Source organism: Prunus persica, chromosome G7, assembly GCF_000346465.2.
Source record: "Prunus persica cultivar Lovell chromosome G7, Prunus_persica_NCBIv2, whole genome shotgun sequence".
NCBI classification, from domain to species: Eukaryota; Viridiplantae; Streptophyta; class Magnoliopsida; order Rosales; family Rosaceae; genus Prunus; species Prunus persica.
The window spans coordinates 16,456,083-16,482,547 of NC_034015.1; the positions used below are offsets into that span (position 1 = coordinate 16,456,083).

The 26,465-nt window shown below is 37.4% G+C and overlaps 4 protein-coding genes across 6 annotated transcripts; 3 read left to right on the plus strand and 1 right to left on the minus strand.

Annotated features, from left to right (window-relative positions):
- Positions 1,829–4,119, plus strand: LOC18769985 (epoxide hydrolase 1). The gene is made up of 4 exons (XM_007202211.2): positions 1,829–2,768; positions 3,429–3,518; positions 3,646–3,713; positions 3,808–4,119. Exons 1-4 carry the CDS (start codon positions 2,118–2,120, stop codon positions 3,944–3,946), a joined length of 948 nt encoding a protein of 315 aa, XP_007202273.1. The 5' UTR covers positions 1,829–2,117; the 3' UTR covers positions 3,947–4,119.
- On the plus strand, positions 4,428–5,680 carry LOC18769352 (DNA-3-methyladenine glycosylase 1). Its single transcript, XM_007202399.2, has one exon. The coding sequence runs from the start codon at positions 4,531–4,533 to the stop codon at positions 5,320–5,322; it is 792 nt and encodes a 263-aa protein (XP_007202461.1). The 5' UTR covers positions 4,428–4,530; the 3' UTR covers positions 5,323–5,680.
- LOC18769526 (zinc-finger homeodomain protein 6) lies at positions 12,421–15,089 on the plus strand. Its single transcript, XM_007203963.2, has 2 exons — positions 12,421–13,013; positions 13,131–15,089. The coding sequence occupies exon 2, from the start codon at positions 13,520–13,522 to the stop codon at positions 14,513–14,515; it is 996 nt and encodes a 331-aa protein (XP_007204025.1). The 5' UTR covers positions 12,421–13,013; positions 13,131–13,519; the 3' UTR covers positions 14,516–15,089.
- On the minus strand, positions 15,405–19,144 carry LOC18771051 (embryonic protein DC-8). 3 transcript variants are annotated; one of them, XM_020567852.1, is made up of 3 exons: positions 18,572–19,144; positions 17,269–17,384; positions 15,405–17,124 (listed from the first exon to the last, which is right to left on the minus strand). In XM_020567852.1, exons 1-3 carry the CDS (start codon positions 18,766–18,768, stop codon positions 15,785–15,787), a joined length of 1,653 nt encoding a protein of 550 aa, XP_020423441.1. In that variant the 5' UTR covers positions 18,769–19,144; the 3' UTR covers positions 15,405–15,784. The 3 variants fall into 3 exon arrangements, with proteins under 3 accessions (XP_020423441.1, XP_020423440.1, XP_007204012.1); XM_020567851.1 differs by having other exon boundaries at positions 15,405–16,024; positions 16,166–17,384; XM_007203950.2 differs by having other exon boundaries at positions 15,405–17,384.

Sequence of the window (26,465 nt, forward strand, 5' to 3'; positions counted from 1 at the left end):
AAAATGTTTTGCTTTTTATTTTTTCCCCCCCCCCCCCCCCCCCCCCCCCCCCCAAAACAAAAAAAAAACTTAGATGACCTAAAAACCTAACACAATCTAAACTTTAGTAAACCTCACCTTGTTAATAATGCCACAATGGCAAGGCGACCTCACCGTTGAGAAAATGGGTTAGCTTCGCAAGGCTTAACTTTTGAAAAAAAAATATCACCCACCTACCCTAAAAAATCTTAGTACACGGTACGTGACAGTAATATCATATTTTTCATACTTAAATTATAATTATAATTATTCTTTTTCTTTAATATCGCTTGACATGGTTACAAAAGTGTAATTTAGCCACAGTCGAAGTCTCAAATACCATTTTTCTTAGTATTTATTTCCTTGTAATTTTTGAAGGGGATAATAATAAGTCCCCAATTTTTTTTAAAATATATTATTTTGGATCAAAATAATAGTTAAAGCGATTCTTTATCTGAAGACCGCCAAAGGTGCCACCGTCAACAACTTTTTATTGGCGCACAAATACACTTGATGTGTCAGATTTACTCCACGTGTTATTTATGCAAATAAGAAAAGTATTATTGATGAGAAAAAGACTGTTATAGCGGGCTCAGTTATTATTGCACAACTGCATGCCATTAAGCATAATTGGCCTATCGTTTGAAAAATCTGAAAAATAAATGCATATTTTTTCATCTTCTGACTCTGAATTATTGTAAATTTAGGAGTTATTTTGAGTAACACATCAACAATCATGTAGCATATACTTTTATTTTCGTTATTGAAAAAGATTTTAAGTTTGAATTCACAGTTCGGTATATAATTGTACGTAAAATTTTAACGTTTGAGTTCAATTTCAAGTAATAAAATTACATTCATCCTAATTAACGAGATAATAAGCATATAAGTAGTTTTATTTTATTTAAAAAGAAAAGGATGTATCAATGCAATGAGGGTCAAAAGAGTCAAACTCAAAACCTTGGATCAAATGCAAACGTCAGTTCGAAATGAGTCAAAGGCCCTTCACATTCTTTAGTAATTCACTAGCCCACTCATAAGGTCCACCATAAAGTCATGCAGACGGCAGCGGTAGGCGGAGCAGTTGATCAAAAGCCAAACAACCTTGTACCTGAACAGGAAAAATAAATAATCCACATTCCTACGTACACAAAGCAACACCGACATATATTATAAATTAATCCATACCCTCTTGGTCATTATAAACCGTTGGATTAAAATCTTAACTATTACCATTTAAACCCAAATCTTTACTTTTAATCCACGGGTTAAATACTGTACATGATCATGCAACAAAGACTTATATATAAATAATATCTTGTTATATATTAAACATATTATATTGTTAGATTGCAAATATGTGTTAATTTTTAGTAGTTAATTATTCTTATTCAATCCGACATATCACATTACAGAATATGTTCTTATTTATTTACGCATATCTTTTTTTTTTTTTAAAATCTAAGTGAGTGTCACTTTTAATAACACATCATTAGAGCTCTTCATCTCGCATAATTGTCCTAATAAGATCCGAAAACTCTCCATTTTTAAAGTTTTCATTGCATGATAAAACCCTTTCAAAATTTCAGCAAAACTGAGAATAATTCTTGAGAAGAAACCTAAAAATGAACGCCAGATATTGAGACAACAATAGAGACTTTGGACCCCTAAACACACGGTCTTTCCTCATTTTTACACGAAACTAATTGTGTGTGTATATGTGCATAAATTATTCACACACTTATAGATTTAGTATTTTGACAAAACACAAGTTCATAAGTTTGATTAAACAAGAGATAAACAACAGGAGATTTCGTGCAAGAAACTCTGCTACCGGTGTCTGCTCAATCCACTAAATCACTCACCTACAAGAAGAAAAACTTCACTAGTTTATTACAGAGAGAAGCTTCCAAAGCTCCCAATTTACTAACATTAAATTCGCCATCTCATTCAAATTTTACATTCCATTAATGGCACAAGCTATAACAACCCATCACCAAACCTCACTTTCCCTCCCAGGTTTTAAACCCAGCTTCTGAACACATGCTTTGAGAGCCTCAACACTGAGAAATTTTTCACAGAGGACTTTAAACAAACACATGGTGAACTTGGTAGCGCTGCAGAGACCCTTACTGCATGGGCTCATGAAAATGGCAGGGGTGCGGCCGTACACGGTGGAGCTCGAACCTGGCACGGCCATGAACTTCTGGGTTCCAAATGAGACCCTCGACAAGCCCAAGAAGGGCCAGAAGCCCACCGTCAAGGCCAGCCCAACAAAGCCCGTCGTGGTCCTCGTGCACGGCTTCGCAGCCGAGGGGATTGTCACGTGGCAGTTTCAGATTGGCGCGTTGAGCAAAAAGTACTCAGTCTACGTTCCGGACCTCCTCTTCTTCGGCGGCTCCGCCACCGATAAGGCGGACCGATCACCGACTCTGCAGGCGGAATGTTTGGCTGCGGGGTTGAGGAAGCTCGGGGTGGAGAGGTGCACGGTGGTTGGGTTTAGCTACGGCGGGATGGTGGGGTTCAAATTGGCCGAGCTGTACCCGGACATGGTTCGAGCCCTGGTGGTTTCCGGCTCGATCTTGGCTATGACTTGCTCGGTCAGCGACGAGACCATGGAGAGGCTTGGGTGTGGGAATTCTTCGGAGCTTCTGCTGCCCAGCTCGGTGAAGGGGCTCAAGAACTTGCTCTCTATTGCTGCTCATAAGAAGCTTTATTTTCCTGACCGGCTCCACAAGGACTTCCTCGAGGTATTCAATTTTGTTTTCTTCTTCTTTTTGGGTTTGAACAAACAAGTATGCAAGTTTTTTTATACCCACAAATAGAAAGGTATGCATGTTTTGAGACATATTGGGAAATTTAAGTAGAAAAATTAAAAGTTTCATATCAATGCTAGAGTTTCATGTTTGATTGGTTCTGAGATATTTTTTTTTTCTTTTATTATTTTGGTGAGCCTATGGTGGATAGTGAAATTTTGCAGAATTGTCAGACATAAATGGGATGTGGGACAAAGGAAGGATTACACTTTTGAATGAAAGGGTTAACAAATGCATCTAGGCAAATTGGGATCACAAAATTGTATAGATGAAAGAGTTTTGATATTCTATAATTATTTTCGGAGTTGATATTGTGCTTATGTCTAAAATTACGTTAATTTATAAGCGAATGATGAAAGAGTTTTGATATTCTATAATGAAAGAGTTTTGATAAACTTTCAATTCATAAAATATTGTAGAAAATAGTCATTGGATTTGTAACGAAAACATTGTAAGCTCGACCTACGTTCATATTGTGAAAACGCCTTGGTATGTGCATACTAGGACGATAACATCATCATTGTTACGTGGTTTAGGAAGCAAAATCGTTCAACCTCTAGCTAAAGGTTTTTTTGGGCTACTGCCAATCTGTAGGTGATGTTCACCAACAGGAAGGAGAGAGAAGAACTCCTTGAAGGTTTAGTCATTGATACCAAGGACCCAACAATCCCCAAATTCCCACAGGTGATCCAGATGCACTCACTCTCTTCTGGAGATTCTATGCTACTTTCCTTTCTGTGTTTCTTAATTACATCACTCAAGAATTTATTTTGTTCTAATTTCTGTGTGCTTAATTTACATATCTCTGCAGAGAATACATCTGTTGTGGGGTGAAAATGATCAGATATTTCAGCGGGAGCTTGCCCACAACATGAAAGAGTAGGTCCAATGAGCTTAATTTTCCCTCTAAATATTTTGTGTAGTAGCTTAAAATGTGTTTGAATGATATTATTTTTGTGTAATGTGTACGCAGGCAACTAGGAGAAAATGCAACATTTGAAGGCATAAAGAAGGCAGGTCACTTGGTCCACCTGGAAAGACCCTGTGTTTACAATAGATGTCTCAAGCGATTCCTTGCTTCCCTCCCCCATGAAGATGGAGCTCAGAAATAAAACCCAATCATTCTATGTATTTGTCTTCTCCTTCCTAGCCTATATATTGCTAACCACGATGTTTGCTCCAAGAATTTGAATGAATTTTCTTATGTTCCAAGAATTCAGAGATATTTTTACTCTTTGATACTAAATTTGATAGAATGCTCCTATTTGATAATTATTTTGTTTTTAATTTTGGTAAGCTTTTCAAATATTACGGACTTAAATTAATTATTAATATAGTAGTATTTATCTTCTCAATAGTAAAATATGTCACAAATTCGAATTTTCTATATCTCAACTAATGAGAAAGGGTTAAGGACCGGGCCTACAAGCTGTCCCATAACTGTTTATATCGGGCTGAAAACCCCGGTCCCGAGGCTCAAATTAAATTCCAAACTGGGTCCGAGATTTTTGGATCAGAAAGTCGAGTAGATCAAGTCGACCATGGGCCGTACGCTGGCCATTACCCGCCAACACGCGGTTACTACGATAGGTTTTTACGTAAAGTCGTATCTGAGAACAACGACTTTTCATTGTCCCTTTACTCTTTAGGCAGAGCAAACACCGATTGGCCGCCACCAACCATCATCGCCACCATTATGGCTAAGCGATCCAAAGCTCAAATACAAACCGAAATTTCCCAAAACCCCTCCATTTCCCCCAAAATACCATTCCGACCCCGCAAAATCCTAAAACTCTCCAACACCCCCACCACCAAGCCCCTCACCTCCTCCTCCTCCGCTCTCCCCAAAACCCTAAACCCATTAACCTCCCAATCCGAAGTCAACCTCGCCCTCCAACACTTACGCAGCTCCGACCCGAATTTAACGGCTCTGATCGACTCCTACAGCCCTCCGTCGTCGTTTGATTCCGGCCGTCCATTTCTATCGCTCGCAAGAAGCATTCTTTACCAGCAACTTGCCACCAAAGCCGCTCAATCGATCTACACACGATTCATTTCGCTCTGCGGAGGCGAGGAATCGGTGGTCGCCGACGTCGTTGCATCGCTCTCGGCCCAGCAGCTCCGAAATATCGGCGTCTCGGGCCGAAAGGCTTCGTATCTTCATGACTTGGCCGAGAAGTACAGTGATGGGACTTTGTCCGATTCTTCTATTCTGGAAATGGACGATGAGGCTCTGCTCACAATGCTCACCGTGGTGAAGGGAATTGGGGCTTGGTCGGTCCACATGTTCATGATTTTCTCACTTCGCAGACCGGATGTGCTTCCGATCGGCGATCTCGGTGTGAGGAAAGGGGTGCAGTTACTGTATGGTTTGAAGGAGTTGCCGAAGCCATTGGAGATGGAGCAGTTGTGTGAGAAATGGAGGCCTTATAGGTCTGTTGGGTCTTGGTACATGTGGAGGTACATGGAGGCCAAGGGGGTCTTATAGTAGCAATTGTGGAGGGCTCTTATGGTTTTGGAACTTTTTCGAATTCTCGGGTAATGGAACTTTCGCTCTGAACTAATTCAATCTTATGAATCACTTTTGTAGTTTGTGTATATTTGTTGTATCATTGAAGAATTTCTGAACTGGTTCATTGGTTTATCATTGTTAGACTGAAATTTGAATCTTAAGTTACTTTGTAATCTTTTGTTTGTGTAATGAAAGATGAATATTGAGTGTTTGCTAGTAGATATAGAGCTTGAGGATTAGTTCTGCGTCAAAGTTGGTCCAAATGTTGCATCACTTAGATGTGTCATGTCCTGTTTGATAATTATATGACTAAGGTTTGATTGGTGGTTGATAAGCATCATTATTGAAACACCCATTGTGGATCATGTCTTTATTTGTGGCCTGTAGATGATAAGTTACCATTCTTCCATCTTAATCATATGGCCAGGGATTGGAGTTTTGAGTTTTTCGATTTTGTTGTCCGGATATAACTGATCTTTTTTGGGCTTGAGCTCTTGAGTCTTTTGTTTTTTTGGTGAAAAGCTCTCGAGTCTTTATTGAACCCCAGTTATCTTCTATCTGGATTCTGAGTTGTACGCAGTGCTTAACAGATTCTGAGTTGTAGTTCTTTAATTTGGTTGTCTTCTTATGATTTGTTTTTATTTTTATTTTTTTGGGCTGAGCTCTGGAATGAAACCACAACCTCAGTTGTGTTGCAAAATCAGAGCTAGTTATAACTTATAAGTTTAAACATCTTACCAGAGGAGATTGTTATAAATGACACCAAAACACTTAGACCCCAACCCAAGCAAATAACATTGAAAGCAAAACAAGGATATCAAGCTGTTGAAACATGTAAAGCTCATTCTTAAGGTATTCGGTATGGTACGGTATTGACCGGTACCAAATACTTGGTACCGCTACCATACCATACTCCCTTGGTATGGTACGGTACGGTACCCAATATCTCCTCCTCCCAAATGAAACGGTATGAAATCGGTATGGTACGGTATGATTAGTATACGATTTCAATATTTCGGTTTTAGATGCCCACCCTTACTACTATGAAGCACAGATATGCCAGTTTAACTCCATATCCTGTATCGGATACAATATGCGTACGATCGCTCCAATAAGCGTCCGATACATATCGGAGTCAACAGACACGGATATCCGGCTTTTCAGATAAGTGGGAGTAGGAATCTGGAGAATAACCTGTGTGTTTACGGCTCACTTGTACATAAAGTATATACAGAAACTCTCATTGGTTGTAGGATGAAGGAGATTTGATCCTGATTGAGTTGTAATTGCTGGAGGATTTGCGTGGATTTGATCCTTGAGTGAAATGAATGTTATTTAAAATATGTTTTGAATTATATATATTTTTATTGCTATATATATTAAATTATTAATATATATTTTTAATTCTTGTACCCATGACGTATCGTATCCTAATTTTTAGAAATTTAACGTATCGCTGTATCATTTCGTGTCGTATTGCTGTGTCCATATCCGTATCCATGCTACATAGCAGGGAACCAAATATTCTGTTTATGACACTTAAGGAAACTTGCTTGTCCTTGAAGAATGATTAATATCGTCGATACATAGTAAAGATTCTTGTTCATATCCGATACTGACTTCAGTTTTGCAATTTAATCCCTACGTTACTTCCTATGTTTCGGATAGAGTTTCGGGTGTTTAGATAGGGGAGCTTTGCTTTTGATGGTTTGATGGTGCTCTTAATCTTATCGGATTGAGCAATAGATTGATTAGGATCATGCATATCTGCTTACCACTACATGCTTGCAGAGTGAAGGAATCTTATTAAAGGCAGAAAACCATGCAGACAAAGGCACATAGCCGAAAGCACACATTCGATAATTCTCGGAAAATTGAAAAAGGCACACAGAGTAGTTCTATGGTGAGGGTGATGTATGGACTATAGACGTGGACTTTCATATTAATCAATTGTTCTAAATAGTAATTTTACTTAAGTTTAATGAAATGATCTTGTAACTAATATGAAAATTCACATGAGAAGTCCATATATAATACCCTCATTATAGAATTTCGCAGATAATTTTTGTTTGATCTTCTAAGAAGTGTAACCGCGTTTGGGCCGCTGATGGCCTAAACAATTTGGTTGTGTATAGTTTCAGAATTCTGGCAGTTTGGCCCATCCTCCAACCTGTATGCGAAGCTGGACGTAATGTAAGATGCGACTTTGATGATCTATGGAATAAATGCCAGAGTGTAAGCACAAGTCAGTAGTCAATGTTCAACTATATATGCTAGGAGGGATTCTTTTTAGAAGACAAAGGAATAGACATGACAGCGGTATATAATCATTATTTTGCTAGGTTTACATTCAAATCGCTGTTATGCTAAGAGCATCTCGAAGGGAGATGTAAAATACTAAATATCAAATTTAAATTTGATGGCTGATGTGACAATTTGATATCTTACACAGCTTTACACTCCACCCGATATGTCAAATTAAATTATTATTTTATTACATTTTAGTGTTGATTTATTTTTAATTAAAAGAAAAGAAAAGAAAAGTAATAAAATATTCATTTGACATCTTGCTTTTGGGATGTCAAAAATAACATCTCAACCTCTGATCTTCATTCTACATCAGCTTTGACACATCGGTTGAAATGATGTGAGATGTTATTTCTAACTGTTAAATATCTATGTGGCATGTTTGACACATCGGTTGAATTGAAGATGCTCTAACAGTGTATTTGATGAGGTCATCTCCAATGCTAAACGTCAAATCTTATACCTAAATTCTTATATTGGGCCCTAAAAGTGCTGGTGGGCACTTAGTTTTTTCCCTCCAAATGCACTAGGCTTGTAAGCAGATCTGATTTGGCTTGCATTTAAATTCGAATCAATTTATTAATTCATATATGATAAACATCGGATTCAGATGGAATTGATTTCAATCTATATTTGATTTGTTAAAGTGATGAATCATTAAATTTCGAATATATAGAATATCGGAATCTCAAATATATAGATTATCGAATCGAGAATCTCAATGTATCAATCTTACATTACTTATGTCAAATTAAGATCAAAATTGGATCCATCCACATCATTAGGGTTTGAGTTAAATTCTGAGTATAGAGAATGGTAGGACCACTTAACAATTAGGGGGTGGTTAATAATGAGTATATAGTTGACCAATGCTCCACACCCCCTTGTTAACTTAAAGGAAAGGAAGAAAAATGAGAAAAGTAGAGAGTGGAGGTGATTGGTGGTGGCTTCGCACGCACCAGTCATGACCTTTACCACCAAAATACCAAACTAAATACACCACACACTTTAAAACGTGCATGCGCAGAGTGATGTGACTCATTCAAATCCATAGATCCAAATGTTATAGATTTCCTTGTCTCAACTCAGACTAATTCCAAAGATTTTTGGAAAAAAATAAAAATAAAGAAGAAGAAGAAAATAAAGCCCTCTCTATTCCATCCGTACAATTTGGCTCTCTTTATTCTTGGAACATTTGGTGTCCCATGTCCGTCCAAATTGCATAGGACCCCCCTCCCTGACCTCTCTCTCCAAATCCATAAAGCAGAGATGATAAGACGAATCAAATACACAAAATAACCTTTGTGTTTCTTGTCGTCTTTTTGGCTGTCAAGGTCTTATGTCGACGCATTTTGAATTTCCCGGAAATAGTATATTTAGGGCTTTTTAGATTAGTAAGGTATTCGTGTGAGACGTATAACTTCAGTGATAGATCACTTATTTAGAAAATTCGGGTCTCGGCCCTCACAACCTCACACCTTCTCTTTATATATTTATAGTATTTGAAATAAACTGAAATACATGCTGTTGTTGGATCAAGAATATTGACAGTTACTAGTATTTTCTTTACCACACAGTGGAAAAGGAAAATGCAACTGAGGCTTCAGCATATGTGGTCCTCAACCTGATCGTAAAGAAGAAGAAGTACCTATTCTTTTATTTTTCCAGGCTCTATTGTTACCCATCTGTAATGTTATGTCACTTCAGAATCTGATTTTTTGAAGTGGGCTTGGAGCCATGAAAACTTCACAGAATTCATCACATTTTGGCTAATGTTATTCAAAGTTTCACAAATTTAAGACAAACCCAACCAAGAAATTGGTTCATTAGGGGTGCTGATTATAAATATTAAAAAAAAAGAAAAAGGAAATAAGTATTTTCTGGGTCATAAGTAAACTAAATTAGGCCCACGCTAACATCTTTATTATGACCTAGACAATGAAACCATAGACTAAGACCACGAATCCCTTTGGCTATTCAAAGACAGCTCCTGCCAACCCTGGCTTGGCCCCTCCCTCACCTGTGAAATACCAGATTGAATAGAGCAAACAAAAGAAAAGTGCGACAGGGACACTTGGCACAGTCCCAAATGGATAAATAGAGCCACTTGGCTGGGTTTCTGCCACGTCTCCAAAATCCCAGCATTTAATTACTTGTGTGCATGCACTGATTAGGAAAGAAAAGCTTGTCTGATTAGTTTAATCACAGATCTTATTCCTTTAATTTAAACGAGGCTTAACTACTTGGAAATTGTTCCCTCAAGCACACCAAAGAAATGGTTTAGACAGATCAAGGAAGCTCACAAGATATTCTTGGAATATAAAACTCAGCCCTAAAAAACCATTAGTTATCTCAAATATAGTAATTCAAATTAATAAGAATTGTCTCAAACAAACATTGTGTCAGAGAGTGCAAAATTGGGTGCATGCAACTGGCCAGCCACACAACTTTACAAATCATGAATTGAATTCAATCAGGAATTGAATTCTAAATAAGAAGAATTCATGTGTTTATTTCACATTGAGGAATTAAAAAAGAAATAGAATTCACATAAAATTAGGAATTGAATTCTTAATTTTAGAGGAATTCAATTCTTAGGTTGGAGGTTGTATTTTAATTTCTAGAGATCTAACCCATTAAAAATTCATATTTTTTTACCCATTATATTCTCACATAATTTTACAAATTTCAAATTTGTCATCTACTTTAACACAACAACGAAGATATTTTAGTAGTTAGCACAACTCCAACCCCAATTCCATATGGTTTAGTCAACAACTTCAGTATGAATCCAGAATCTAACTCTCCTCAATTCATATAGTTTAGTAAACAACTTCAATAGGAATTCAGAATTTAATTCTCCTTAATCCAACTCCTTCTCAATTCAATTCCTCTAATCCGATTAGGAATTAATAAACATACCAAAAGACTTAATTAAATTAGATGCTTGGATCGGATGTTAATCATGATAATCGATCTAGATTAATTTTTATTTATTTTAAGTCACAGATGTTGAATAGCAAACAAATGGGCAGCCGGTAGACTTCGAATATTTTCTCCCCAAAGGACATTTGAATTTGGATAGGATTGCCTTTTGTCATACATTATCATTATTATTATTTTTTAATACAATCATTTTAATATCATTTTAAATGAAGTGTATGCCAAAATGGAAATTCAGCTAGATGTTTTATTTAATTATATATACAACCCATATGACCCAAAAGAAAAATTATATATACAACCCAAGACCTCCTTAGTGGAAACCTAACAAGTTTGTCTAATAGATTGAACACGGTGGTTGGTTGTACAATTTAAGAACTATCAAATTATTAGATGGTGATAATTAACATCTTAATTAAGACCCCAACATCATACTCTGTTATTTGAACTATGCGTAAGAATGAAATGTGGATGAGGAATGCCCCTTACAAACAAAATTTAAAAGGTAATCCTAAAAGGGTCATATTTTCTAACCACATTAAGTAGCAGAGAAATCGGGAAATGAGAATTGAACATAATGTTCTTGCAAATAAATTTTTTAGTACTACGCTAGAGGGTCACCATTTCCAAAAACTTAGTTATCAAGAAATGAACAATAATCGATCAAACTTACAATAATAAATACATGGATTACAATGTGTAGTTGCCTAAGGTGGTTGTAGAAATGTCATATTCTTTTTACCATGTGATGCATCGAGAATTACAATTAACAAATCGACAAGGGTTTAGATTTGAGTAGATACACTGGATTTCACTCTTTGCTCATCTTGACTTGAATAGTCGTTGTACTACTTGTCTAAACGTCAAACACGTAATTTGAGTATGTCTTTCCAACTCTTGATCGCTTTCTCATCAAATTTTGGACAAATCGTCTTCTTAATAAATTTAGCATTTGAACAAAGTCTCGCCTTGTCCTACATCACCATGTTTTCAAATAGTACTGGTATACAATACCTTATGAACTGTGGCGTGGACTAGAAGGAAATAATGCGGGTCCTAAGGAAAAGAGGGGGGCCAAACCAAATAGCAAAGTGTTGAAAATGGGTTATTTCTTTAGACATGGGCTAAGACAACTAGTGTAGAAACAGTACCGCAAAACCAAGCACAATAGTGCAACACAATATGGATGTGTGAAGATGAAGTAAAAGGAGTGAAAGTGCCAATAATGGCAGCAGATACAGCATCAATTTGCAATGGGAAAGAACGAAACTGCAGCAGGCGCACAAACACAACCTCTGACACACACACTAACAAAACAAAATAAATGCTGTTATGTGGACCAGCATACCATTCTCTCTCACTTTAGCTCCCTCACACACCCACCCAAAAGAGAGAGATGGAAAAAAGAGAAAAATAAAATCTTCCTCTCACCCCTTTATTTCTTCTTATTTTTAGAATAGTTGTCACGCGCGCGTGAGTGATTCTAACCGTTCATTTAATTAGAAGTTAATGTAGAGTTCTACTTACATCAACGGCCGTTAATGTAATTAGAAGTTAGTGTAGAGTTCTACTTACATTAACGGTTGAAAATCAACCACGCGCAATCCCACTTTCATAAACAATTAGAAGTTGTTCATGCACAGAGTCAAATGCCCTTAACCACATAGAAACTGTTTATTTATTACCTTTAGATATACCCTCGGATTCTCTCGTTGTCTTTATCGTAAACCCTTGTTTTAAGGCCTGTTTAATTAGGAACTAACTGGGTTTTGCGTCTGAGAATCAATCTCAAACAGTTTAAGTCTTTAAGCTGGGAAAAATTTGAGGAACGTTGCAGGAAAGATTCCAGGCAAACAGAGTAACGTCAAATCTGACATATTTTCTTTTTCTTTTTCTTTTTCTCTCCTCTCTCTCTCTCTCTTTCTTTCTGTCTTACACATAAAACACATTAATTTTGTGGTGGTTTAGGGTTTCAGAGAGCAATAATTAGGAACTGGACCAGGGTTGCAGGGTGTGAGAGAGTACTAACGTGACCCTGTCGGCTCTTCTGCAAAATAAGAGGACTCTCTCCTACTCATTCATTCACTCACTCAGTGTAGTCATCACTCATTTTGAGTACAAAACAAACCACCTGCACCTTGCATCAATAGATTTTATGGGGTTGGATGGGTGGTAGGAAACACAAACCACTTTCTCAGTTGTTCTCAGAATACCCATCTATCTCTCTCTTGGCCTCTTCTCATCTCCCTCTCTCTGTCTCTTCCCTATACTTTCTGTCATAATCTTAGTTTTAGCTCTAATTATCTGAATACCCTCCATCTTTAATCAAATGTCAGAACCAGCTTCTTACTTATGCTTCCAATGGTGGTGCAACTACAACAATATTTCTACCATTTTTACAGTCTAATTTCTGAGAGGTAAGATTTATTCAAGCTCTAGCTTGTAGGGTCCCCTCTTTTCTCTTTTCCTGTTTGCGTTCCAAGATTTGTTTTAAATTGTTTATGTGAGTTAATATTCAATCTTTTCTTCTTCAGCTACTCCATCAGTCCATCTCTCTCTCTCAAGTCATCCTCTCACCTCTTTGGAAATAGGGTTGAAATTAGTGAGATGGGTTGGTGGGTTTAGCACCCAAAATGTCAAAATCAGAATACAAAAAAGAAAAAAGAAAAAAGAAAAAAGAATAATCTTAGGTTAGTGATTATATCTTTGATTAAGTTTTCTCTTGGGTTAGATTAGACAGTAGAGTATGAATTAGAGTTGAGAAAATTACAAAAAGATCCATAGTTTGAGTTTGAGAGACAGATCATGCCATGATGAAGATAGTTAATGTAAACACACTCTCCATTATTATTTATTTTTATTATAGAAAATAAAAAGGAGGCTGAGATCAAGGCCAGTATAATAGCTATAGATATCAGATTTAATGGAGGTGAGAGGCCAAGATAAGGTAATAGGGATGCCAACCACTCTGGGCTATAATCCCCCCAATAGGGACTCTTCTTCCTCCAAGCTCTCTTCTTCTCCAGCCCTACCCTCAACTGCTAACAACATAATCTTCATCAACCCTCTTCAAACCCTAGACCCCCATCCTTCTCCTCATCGTCACCAGCCTCATCAATTGAATCTATCACCACACAAATCATCAAGAAGAGATTCTGAGCAAAACCCAGATCCAATCTCATCTCCAATTGTTGTCACCCCAAGTGCAACAACAACAACAGCAACATCAATTCCCGGTGGATCAAATTTCAAAGCACCACCAGCTCAACCACCACCACCACAGAAAGTTAGATATAGGGAATGCTTGAGAAACCACGCGGCCAGCAGCGGCGGCCACGTGCTCGATGGCTGCGGAGAATTCATGCCAAGTGGAGAGGAAGACATCCCAGAAGCACTAAAATGTGCAGCTTGTGAGTGCCATAGAAATTTCCACAGAAAAGAGATCGAAGGCGATCATTTGCCAAATAATTACTATGTTGTTAACCACCAAAAACACACCATTAGCCGTAGAGATTCAGAAACTAGAGTATTTCAACTCCCTCCACCCCCACTGCCTCCTGTTCATCATTCAGCTGCGGGGGGCCCAGTTCCCCAGACGATGATGGCGTTTGGAGGCCGTGGTGGGGGCGGAGGGGGGGCTGATGAGTCCTCGAGCGAGGATCTCAACATGAATAATTTGTTTCGGGCAACTTATGCGGCAGGCCAGCAGGCAGCGGGGTCAAAGAAGCGGTTTAGGACGAAGTTCAGTCAGGAGCAGAAGGAGAAGATGATGGAGGTTGCTGAGAAGTTAGGGTGGAAGATCCAGAGGCATGATGAGCAAGAGGTGCAGAAGTTGTGTTCTGAAGTGGGTATAAAGAGGCAGGTGTTCAAGGTGTGGATGCACAATAATAAACAAGCCATGAAGAAGAAGCAAATGTAAGCCAAACTTCAATACATTGATTTGTGACTGGGAAAAGAGATCAATATAATCAGTGAATAATTAGATCAGATAATTTGTATGTGCACATAAATATATATATATATATATATATAGTCAAATATGTAGCTAGCTAGAGAGATAGGAGATAGCTAGAGAAAATCAAGCAAACACTCCTTTTTTTCTTTGTTTTTTTGCTTCTTAATTTAACATAAACCTAGCTGTTTGATGCTCATCTTCTTTCTCTGCGGTTTGTTTGTTTGGTTGCTTTCGAAAAAAAACATAAAATTGCAAAAAAAAACCAACAATTTTTTCTTGTGCTTGAATGTTTGGCATCGAGCTCTCGCATCGCATGCACCTTTTCTTTTGATTTCCAATCACTATGCTTGTGCTTTTTCACTAGGGTAAAAGATGTAAAAGGAAGAAAAAGGAAAGCAAAAGAGGAAATGAGATGTCAGCTTTTTTGTCGTGGTGTTATGTGATTTTCTCATATTATTGTTTCATTTCATGTATGATTTTCTTCTTCTAATTTTTCGCATCCAGTTCGTCTTCATGAATCATACATACCGGTGTGTCTTTGCATGCATTACAATATTTTCCTGTTTCAAAACATGTGTGTGTATATATATATATATATATATATAGTTTTTCTTTTTTTGTGTTTATTAATTTGCAATTTGATGCAGAAACAAATTAAGCAGGTCTTATTTTCAGTTTTTGGCGTTGCATATTCATTAATATCGTGTGGGTGATCAGTCACGTCTGCTATATATTTTCAGACCAAGGCTACCTCTCCCATAATATATACGTACTCTAAATCCCCAGCAGATAATTTGTGCCGAAAAATCATGTAGTATACAGATCGATTTGTAATTATTTTATTGGTAGGCTAGAAGGCTAGAAGGCTAGAAGGCTAGAAGGCTAGAAAGGGGACACGGCTTGGTCAAACCTCTGAGCAGGCCATATGCAGAATATTAATGATGAAGACAAACAAGAGTAGCTAGCACATGCATCAAAATCAGAGGCATTGGCTTGGGCCATAGATTTACTAGAAATGAAATGACACAAGACTAGCTTAATTCAAGCAATTCTTGACACAACAAGAAACATAGCAACATTGATATAAAGAAACAAAACTGTAAGGGCAAAGTAAGAGAAAACAAGAAACACATAGCAAAATTGATCATAGAACTTACAGAGATTCCTAGCTACTCAAAAGAAACATAAACTCATCAAACATGGCTTCATGTAGCAAGCATGCAATCGGCCTCCTTATATCTCTGAACCAGCATTCCTCATGGTAGCGCCGAGATCTCCTGCAGCCTGCGAGGCACTCTCCTTTGCAGCCTCATAGTTATGCTTGGCATGTCCAGTCATGCAGTCCTTAGCTGACTTGTATGACTCCCCAACATTTTGTTTTGCTTCATCGTATGAATTGGCTGCTCTTTCCGTCCCAGAATCAATTCCTCCCGCTACCATTTTTTTGGCATCGTAGGCCTTATTGGAGGCCATGTTCATTCTCTCCTTGGCTCCATCATAGGCATTGGCAGTTCTTTCTTTTCCATATTCCATTGCATCAGAAGCCTTATCAGAAGCCGAACCAATTGCCCCTCTGGCTGCCTCTTTGGCATCGTAGGCCTTATCTGAGGCCATGTTCATTCTCTCCTTGGCTCCATCATAGGCATTGGCAGTTCTTTCCTTTCCGTATTCCATTGCGTGATGAGTGTTATCAGAAGCGGAACCCATAGCCCTATTCATTGTATTCTTTGCTCCATCATAGGCATTGGCGGCTCTGTCCATTCCAGAACCCATGGCCCCTCTCACCGTCTCTTTGGCGTCGTAGGCCTTATTGGATGCCATGTTCACTCCCTCCTTGGCTCCATCATAGGCATTGGCAGTTGTTTCTTTTCCATATTCCATTGCATCATATGCCTTATCAGAAGCCGAACCCGTAGCCCTATTCATTGTATTCTTCGCTTCATCATAGGTATTCGCCGCTCTGTCCTTTCCAGAACCAATTGCCCCTCTGGCTGCCTCTTTGGCATCGTAAGCCTTATCAGAGGCCATGTTCACTCCCTCCTTGGCTCCATCATAGGTATTGGCAGTTCTTTCTTTTCCATATTCCATTGCGTCATAAGCCTTATCGGAGGCCATGTTCACTCCCTCCTTGGCTCCATCATAGGCATTGGTACTTCTTTCTTTTCCATATTCCATTGCGTCATGAGCCTTATCAGAGGCCGAACCCATAGCCCTATTCATTGCATTCTTTGCTCCATCATAAGCATTGGCTGCTCTGTCCATTCCAGAACCCATGGCCCCTCTCACCGTCTCTTTGGCGTCGTAGGCCTTATTGGATGCCATGTTCACTCCCTCCTTGGCTCCATCATAGGCATTAGCAGTTCTGTCTTTTCCATATTCCATTGCATCATAAGCCTTATCAGAAGCCGCGCCTGTAGCCCTATTCATTGTATTCTTTGCTTCATCGTAGGCATTTGCTGCTCTATCCATTCCAGAACCCATTGCCCTTGTCACGGTCTCTTTGGCATTGTCAACTGTATCAGTGGGCATCCTTATAGAGGGATCAAAGTTGTCATGAACAGAATCGGTGTCCGCTGCCATTTGGGAAATCAGAGAAGCATATGTTGAGAATACATAAAGTAAAACCCAGAAGCATGAAATCAAATACTTGTTTGAAGAACTAATTGACTTATTAATTACTTCATCTGTGAAAGAATAAGGTAGTAATAAATAATTACAAGATCCAAATGTGCTCGTTCTTAATCTTTCTGTAGCCACAGAGGCTGCATCCCCAGCTTTGTCCCCCATATTCTTAGCCTTCTCTTTTGCATTTTCCTGGCCGAATCCTAACCCCCTGAATGGCACCATCACACACTATAAATGAGCAAAAACCCTTAATTCTTAACACACGTACACAACTACTCGTTTAAGGATCAAACGCAAAAGCTTAAAACTCAAGTTGTTAGCAGAAAGACTCGGCCTAGATTGAGAACATTTAGCTCAACCAATGTAAGACTAGTGCTTGGCATTTCCCTCACTTATGTGACATTTCCTTTTTGCTATTTTTTGGACTTTTCTTTTTTTTTTTGTATAGGAGTTGCCTTGATCTCGGATATGGTTAGTTGCAAATAGGTTGCATGAAAAAGAAATAGCCATATCTATATATATAAAGCAAAAGACAAAGAATAGTGAAACTTTTAAAATACCAAAAAATGCCCTTGATTAATGCAAATATTAAAGATTGAAATTATTAATTAAATGAGGATAATATGATAAATTCACACTTTTTTAAATTAAAAAAATAAAAATAAGATAATGGATCTAATTTTTATAGAACACAACTACCAATTATCTTTTTTAATTCTAAAATAATTTTTTAATTTTTTTTAAAAAAAGCCTTTCGCAGGCTTGGAGAGACTAGTAGATTTAAGAACTTAAAACTGATTCTGCATCGAAAAAAAGACTTAAAAACGATTTGGACCTCTGTCGTCATTTATAAGGTAAATGCTAGGTATACCACCTTTTTACACCACAATGTACCACCCCTCTTATAGAGGTGGACTCTAGTGTATTGATGAGCTCCACCTCTCTCTATTAGAGAGATGATAGACAATGTGTGATGATACACAATGTGTTATAAAAATGTGGTATACCTAGCATTACCCTATAATTAAAGCAAAATCAAATGAAGCTTATGAAAAGAAAACTTGTATTTTATGTTTGGGTCCCCCCAACATAAAATCCAGTCTCTGCCCTTGCTTCCCTCCATATTTCTTCATCCCTCATTTCTCACATATGCTTTCCCTTTACTCTCTAGGTTAAAAAGCTGAAAAAAAATACAAATTAAAAACGAAATCGCAATCAAACGGACCCTGATATAATACATCACATCACATCACATTTTTTTTTTTGGTTTCCAAAATGAGCAAGCATATATGAACAGTTACTAATAATTCACAAACAAAATGCATGGTGAAGGGGAAGAAAGCAAAAGGTTGAAGCAAAAAAAAAAACAGAGTGAATGATTTTGTAACAAATTACTCTGCGATTTTGCCGAAGGTACGATCAACCCACGAGTTGGTGTTTTCCTTGGCAGCTTTGAAGGTCTCGTGCGTTTTGTGCTGGGCTGTTCCAGCAGCCAAGTTCAGCGTCTCCTTGGCGTCCTGGCCCCAAGTCCCTGCAGACATAGCCAGCCACAACGCCAACAACAAAAACAAAAACACTCCTCTCTTCCCCATTTTTACAACTCAATATTTTTTGGGTTACAGAGAATGTGAAAAACCCAGTTGAGATTTGAGAAAATTAACAAGCACGGATGTATGGGACCATGAGATATTCGAACGTCTTATTATAAGCCTATGAGTATGAGGTGTTTGTATATATGCGCCACTGACTGCAAAACGTTTGCTTCTCCTTCTGTTGTGAAAAATCGGAGAGATGTTTGGGCTTCGGACTGGTTTCTCAACGTGGCGCCTTTCGGGTCAACGTGGCAGTTATTCAGACCGTTATAGAAGGAGGCCATATCTGCCTTCCCTCCACGTGTTGCTTGGTCAATGTGGTGGCCGCACTTCGCGTGCCTTAATTGTAATTTGCTTAGTCATATGACGATAAGAGGGGACAAATGTCTGAAAGAAATTATTTTAATGCGTCATAATTTTTTTTTGGTTGGAAAATATATTGTACTTTTTTTTTGGTGGTGAAATAAAAGAAATTGTATTAATATTAAAAAATGTGTCATGACAATTAAGAATAAGAGCAAAATTTAGTTAAAAGATTCACGGTCTAAATACAATCAAAAGAGACGTGACACATTTTTTAATATTAATACAATATCTTAATCGTCATGAAAAATACTTAGTGAATCACTCTTTTTAATTACTTTAATTAGTATTTATGTTTGAATTATTATTTACTTAGTGAATAATTAGTAATTAAATATTTTATTAAAATTTATTGTATTTCAATAATATGTGAGTATTATTGTATAATACGTGAATTTTGTACAAAACAAGTGTACTAAACAAGAAAAATACGTTGTACAATATGAGTTTAAACGTGAAAATGCTAAATTCTTTATACGGGTAATAAATCTGGAAAAGTAAAAACTCAAAAGGGGACAATAAAGACTCGGATAATGGCCTAATAGTAATGTATAATGCTCTAAACTACTCTTATTGATAGACAAAAAATATGGGAAAAACAATTATTTAAAAAAAAGAAAAGAAAAAAAAAATCACAGTAACTGTGTAACGAGTATAGCGGCTATACTAGTTATTAAAAAAAGAGAGGATCTGTAGCGCTTATCTTGCGTTTTTAAAAAGAGTATAGCCGTGCGGCTATATTGTATAAATAGAAGTTTTTTAAAAGTATAGGTGCGTGGCTATACCCATTTAAATATTTTATTCAATAATATGTGTATAATACATAAATTTTGTGTGTAATTTTGAAAATTTTCAAAAAAAAACAAGTGTATTAAATATGAAAAATACGTCCATACATGTATAATATGAGTATTAAACGTGAAAATGCTAAATTATTTACACGGGTAATAACTCTGAAAAGTAAAACACTCAAAAAAGGACAATAGAGACTCGGGTAATGACCTAATAGTAATGGATAATGCTCTAAACTACCAAACAAAAATCGGGGAAAAAAAATTATTATAAAAAAAAAAACAGTATGTGTGTAAAGAGTATAGCCGGGCGGCTATACTATTTATATAAAAATAAAAATAAAAACCCGCCCAGCGCTTAGCTATGTTTTTGTGAAAAGAGAGACGCCCGGCGCTTAGCGCGTGTTTTTGGGGAAAATAGTATAGCCGCGCGGCTATACGCTATAAATAGAATATTTCAACGCAACAGCCGCGCGGCTATACTATGTAAACAGCATAATATGAATTTTGTTATAAACTATCTGAATTTGGAGAGAAGAATTGGAATGGAGAGAAGAATTGAAGCTGGATTGCTCTTCTTAATGTCTGATATCTGTGTGTTTTACAAATAGGGGAGGGGGAATATATATAGGAATCCAAAGGGGGTATTTTGGGGACTCCATTATTACAACACTCCCCCTTGGAGACCACAAATGATACAGAATATGTCTCGTTAAAAACCTTGCCAGTAAAAACTCAGTGGGACAAAAACTGGTCGAAGGGAAAAAGAGTACATAACTATGTGTAACATAAAATTCTAAGTATATTGGCGCGCGTGCAACACTGCCTCGTTAAAACCTTGCCAGGAAAAACCCAGTGGGATAAAAACCCGGACGAAGGAAAAAGAGTACGGTGTTTGAAGATCTTTATTGATGGTGCGCTCCCCCTGATGCTTGGCAAAATATCTTTAAGTCATACTGTTGATCAGCTTTCTGAATATCGTAGTTGACACTGCTTCTGTGAGTCAATCTTGAGCGACACTGCCTTGTTAAAACCTTACCAGGAAAAACCCAGTGGGATAAAAACCTGGATGAAGGAAAAAGAGTACAGCGTATGAAGGTCTTTATTAAAACCATGCTCCCCCTGATGAATATCTCCCCCTGAAAAATTTAGGACTAGCTTTTGTCCAGTAAGCGACCATAAAAATTTTCATAGTATACCCTAAACCCTTGAGCGACACTGCCTCGTTAAAACCTTACCAGGAAAAACCCAATGGGATAAAAACCTGGATGAAGGAAAAAGAGTACAGTGTGGAGCTGAGCTCTATCTGGTCTAGTATACTCCCGGAAAAATATTTAAGGACCAACGGATAATCCTCATAAAAATGCTTCAATACTTTCTTAGTATAAGCAAGAGTCTCGTTGGCACAATGCTCGATCCTTAAGTCGAGACAAATATTTCGTGAATTCTGCAGAATCTTTAATGTGTTACAATCACATCAATGTACTCACTGAGGTAATTTATGCATATTAATATTGAGTACAAATTTTGTGCTTCAAGCACATGTCCTTTAGGGACTTGCTTTATGCAATTGTCAATCCTCTCAACGGATTTTGTCTAAAAGGGATTAAACTTTATGACACATTATATAGCTTTAACCCAGCTATTTATACATCTTTAGGGAATCGCTTCTGGCGATATGCTTTGTGCATTTAATTACCCTTAAAGATAATATGTTGGTCTCCGTAATTGTGTAATAAGGGGGGGCACAATTGAATCTGTAAATATGGAGAAAACCCAACATTCCCTGTTTCTGCCAGAAACAGTGTGTCATACAAAGTAGGTATATTCTCTTTTATTCCGAATACCCAAGTATAAATTCAGTATTAACAAATTTTGGGGTTCGTATTGTGGGTTTGTTCTTTCACGTTCATTCTCATTTATAATGGAATTACCTCGTTCCATTTTGGCCAATAATATTGTCGACATTTAATAATTGAACGTGGTTCCAATCAACACAGCCCATTGATGATTTGAGTAGCTACTCCAAAACCAAAAAAATTGTCATTCATCAATTCATGATCAAAAATTGTCATTCATCAATTCATGATCCCACCATTCTCATTTGCATGCGCATGCATCAATTATAAGCATTTCTTTGCTTTTGGGTACCCAAGCCACTTCAGGGGGCTTTTATTACGTGAGAATGTGGATTATAACCTCCAATGGAGCGTTATTTTACAGTAGGCCGTGGATAATCTCCATTTAGGGAGTTGGAACATTTAGAACCCATATATCTATCATGCTGAAGGCATGTCACAGATTAATACATATATGTCAATTAATTTCTGGGACCTTAACCCATATTATGGGACTTTAACCCATATAATTTGCTACGCATTAGGCGTGCATAATATCAATATTGACATGTCAAAGGATTGTCCTTTCGGGACTTCAATCCACATCATTTGCTACGCAACAGGCGTGCATCATATTGATCACTGCTATACCCATATTCTGTTCTTATGGGACTTTAATCTGTGCAGTGTATTATCAATGTATCCAACTTGCAATCTGAAAAATTTGCATTAATAATTCATGGATACATACAAGTCATTGTTTTGGAACAGACTTATCTCCCCATTTGGTTACCTTTCAAGATAAAATATCAAATAAGTATATAAGCATAAAATAACACAAGTATTGCTTACATCCTTAGGTGGGAGAAACTTTTCTCAAGTATCATTCAAGCTCGTATCGGCCCAGTAAATATAATGTAGCGCTTGATGATCTAGTTATATCCTGCAAGAGCAAAAATCACAACTCTTTTGCCTCTGTTAAAACAAATAAACCTCATAGTTAGGATCACTTCAAGGATTCATTCTTCAGATGTTCATTATAAAGAAATAAAATCTCTTATGAACAGAGAGTTATAAAAAGAGAAAAAATGCAAAAATAATGTGATATTGATTGCAAGAGAAGGTAAGCAATCAGGGAAGGAAGCTGGTGGGAGCAGACAACAAGCTCAGCAATCAAGGAAGGAAGCTGGTGGGAGCAAACGACAAGCTCTCATTTCTTCTAGTTTAGAAGAACTTCCGGAGATTAGAGCATAAGGTTGCCTTCACAGTTCCTTGATGTGGCGGAAACGTGATCAGGGATAGTCTCGCTTCCTGAATGGATGATTAGAGATAGTCTTGCTTCTCGGGCATATTAAGTGCTCACTGATAAGAAAAACAAGTAGATATCGCATTGAGAGAGAATTGAGATAGATCATGTATAGGAATATGATGTTTCTCATTGAATGTTTTTCTTACTCATGTCTTCTGCAAAGAAAATTTCGTTAGTAACACATTTATACGCAAATACAATGAATAGGTAGAACCGGTGAATTTCAAAACCATATGAAAATTGCGAGATTCTCGGGGTACTTTTGAAAAAGTAGCTCCGTGAAATCCGCAAAGCAAGATCGGCTTTTGACGAAAATAATACTTTTGACGAAAATAATACTTTGAAAACGCCGAAAGTGCCGACAAATATTAATGGAGGCCACGTGAAGTTTTGAACTATGGGAAAGAAAAATATGGGAATCCGAAAAGATATTGGGATTCTGAAAAGACTGTAGCCATATTTCCTCCTATAGATATTGCCTTTGCAAAACTTGATTGGAGCAACTGCGTTTCAACTTAACTTCCTTCATTTTCTGAAACTTTAGTTTTCTTAAGGCTTTCTTTGAAACCTTCTTAAAATGGCTTCCTCTTCTTCCTGCCCAAATTATTTCAATTTAAATGATACTCCCACAACAACCAGTGACGCCCAAGTTTGTCGTCCATCCTTTGTATCCAAAAATCGTCATCTCACAGTTAATGATTCTGTGATGATGAATGATGCTACTGCTGTCATAGTAGCTAGGAATTGCATTACTCCAATGGATGAAATGTTGTTGACAGGGAGATCAGAGGAAGAGGCTATTGATGACTCAATGGCTTTTAGCATTCAGAGTGTTGTTTCTGTTTCTAACATGGCTGATCGTTTGCGTGCTAGAGCAAACGAGGTTCAGAATTTAACAACTGAAAATTCGTCTCTCCAAAGAATGCTTCATGAGTCTCAACAGGAGGTTGAGAAACTCAAAGGAGAGAATAATGCCTTGTTGAAACTGGTGAGCTCGTACTCTGTTGATACACTGAGAAGGCTAGACATGTTGCAGGTCTCCAATGAAAGAATTTTGGGAGACCATGAGAGGCTCATGGCTAAGCTTAAGAGGCGCCGTCCTCTTCATGCAGAGGCTTCCAGAACATAATGTGATTTTATAGATTTTACAGGGCCTGCACCTTCATTGCAGGAAAAAATCTATCTGTTGTATGTTCCTGTTATAATAATTGCGCACATTCTTAAACTTGCACCTGTGGTTTTTACGTCTTTTCAAAATGACGGTTTGGAACCTTGTGCCTTATAGGTTCAAATAACCACATCGACTCTCCCAAATTTCATATTTCATCGTATGAAACTTTTGGCCTGGGCTAAACGCAAAACTCAGAATTTATTCACCCTTTTCAAATGGACATGAAATATGAATTGAGTAAGATATTTATCATTCTCTTATGCCAAAGAAATATGTGGCGTACCACAATTTGCAATAATACCTCAAGGGTTGTCCATTTAATTGTTGGAACTTCAGGTTCTCAACACTGTTAAATTTTGAACTTCAGGCCAAAATCACATATTCTCATGATATGGACATTCAATCCCTTTAGGTTTTGAACTTCGGGCCAAAATCACATATTCTCATGGTATGGACATTTTTACAATTTTCTGTACATATTTCTGGACTTCAAGCCCTTACATAATTGTCCATATTTTGAGGAACTTCTGGCATCTCATTTAATTGCTAATCCATGAGTTTAAGGAACTGCAGGTCCCCTTTTGAATGGTGATAGTTTACCCAAAATGGTAAATATTTATGCATACATCACTATTCATGTATGCGGCACTATTCATGTGTACAGTACATTTGCCAGTACAGTTATCATCCATGTGTACGGCATTATGAACCAATACGGTACTGTTACATCATTAAGGAACCCCAGGTCCTTATTTACATGTCAGGGATCAAGGACCCTCAAGTCCAATCACATGTTTACAAATATAGTACCGGAGAGACTGTCAGCTCTTATATTAACATCATCATCAAGGATCTTCAAGTCCTGATGTAATTGTATGATGAGGATCAAGGAATTTCTGGTCCTGATCTGCATACTGTAAAAACTCATCATACAACACATTTAATCCATAAAATAAATTACTAGTAAATAAATTACTGGTATGGACGATAAACCCGCACCATACTTTAAATAAATGTAAATGTGCGGTAAAATAAATTCATAAAGTATGAGGGTTAATTCCTCATCATACTTTAAGTAAAAGTAAATGTGCGGTAAAGTAAATTCATAAAGTATGAGGGGTAATTCCTCATCATACTTTAAGTAAAAGTAAATGTGCGATAAAATAAATTACTTGCTATATGGACGTTAATTCCGCACCATATCTTAAATAAAATTAAATGTGCGGTAAAGTAAATTTGCAGTAAATTAAACGTGCTTGTATGGGCACTAATTCTGCACCATACATTTAAATAAAAGTAAAGGCGTGGACGATAAACCCGCCCCACCCTTTTAAATAAATACTGTTGTATGGGTAATAAACTTACACCATACAGTAAATAAAATAAATGTGCGGTAAAGTAAATTTGCAGTAAATTAAACGTGCTTGTATGGGCACTAATTCTGCACCATACATTTAAATAAAAGTAAAGGTGTGGGCGATAAAACCGCACCACCCTTTTAAATAAATGTAAATGTGCAGTAAATTAAATTCATAAATTAAATTGTTAGTATTAGTAACAGTCTCCCACTGATAATATGTTTAGTATTACCGAGGGTCCATTTTTGTTAATGGTTAGTAAAAGAAAAGCAGATAAATATAATAGGAAATAATAGGGGAGGTCAGGGAGCAGAGATCTTATCGCTACTTTAGGGTCAGTGCTCTTGCTGAGTGATCCCTTTTTTTTTTTTTTTTTTTTTTTTTATAAGTTTAATTTAATTTAATTTATTTTAATTATTCTTTCTTTCGGCGCATGCCGCTAAAAATCAGCAAGCACACGGTATTCTTTAGTAAAAGGCGAAAGAAAAGTTCGCTTTGTGCTCACCGCGTGGCTGCGTGATAATTACTTACACTTTCTGCTTAGTGCCATAGCTTTCTCAGATTCCACCTCTCTCTTTCCCCCTCACTTTTCAAACCTGCAGACACAGACAGAGAGAGAGAGAGAGAGAGAGAGAGAGAGAGAGAGAGAGAGAGAGAGAGAGAGAGAGAGAGAGCTCTTTCTCTTTCGGCTTTGTATTGTATCCGAATTCGGTGAGATCTTGAACGGATCCGATCGTGGATCAATGGCGGACCTCGGCCTCGATGACGTCCCACAGAATCCAGTTCTGGATGGAGGACGTGGTAGGGTCGTCGTGAGTGACGGCGTTCCTCCATGGCGGCGGCCCACTGTTGGCATGCTGCTGCGCC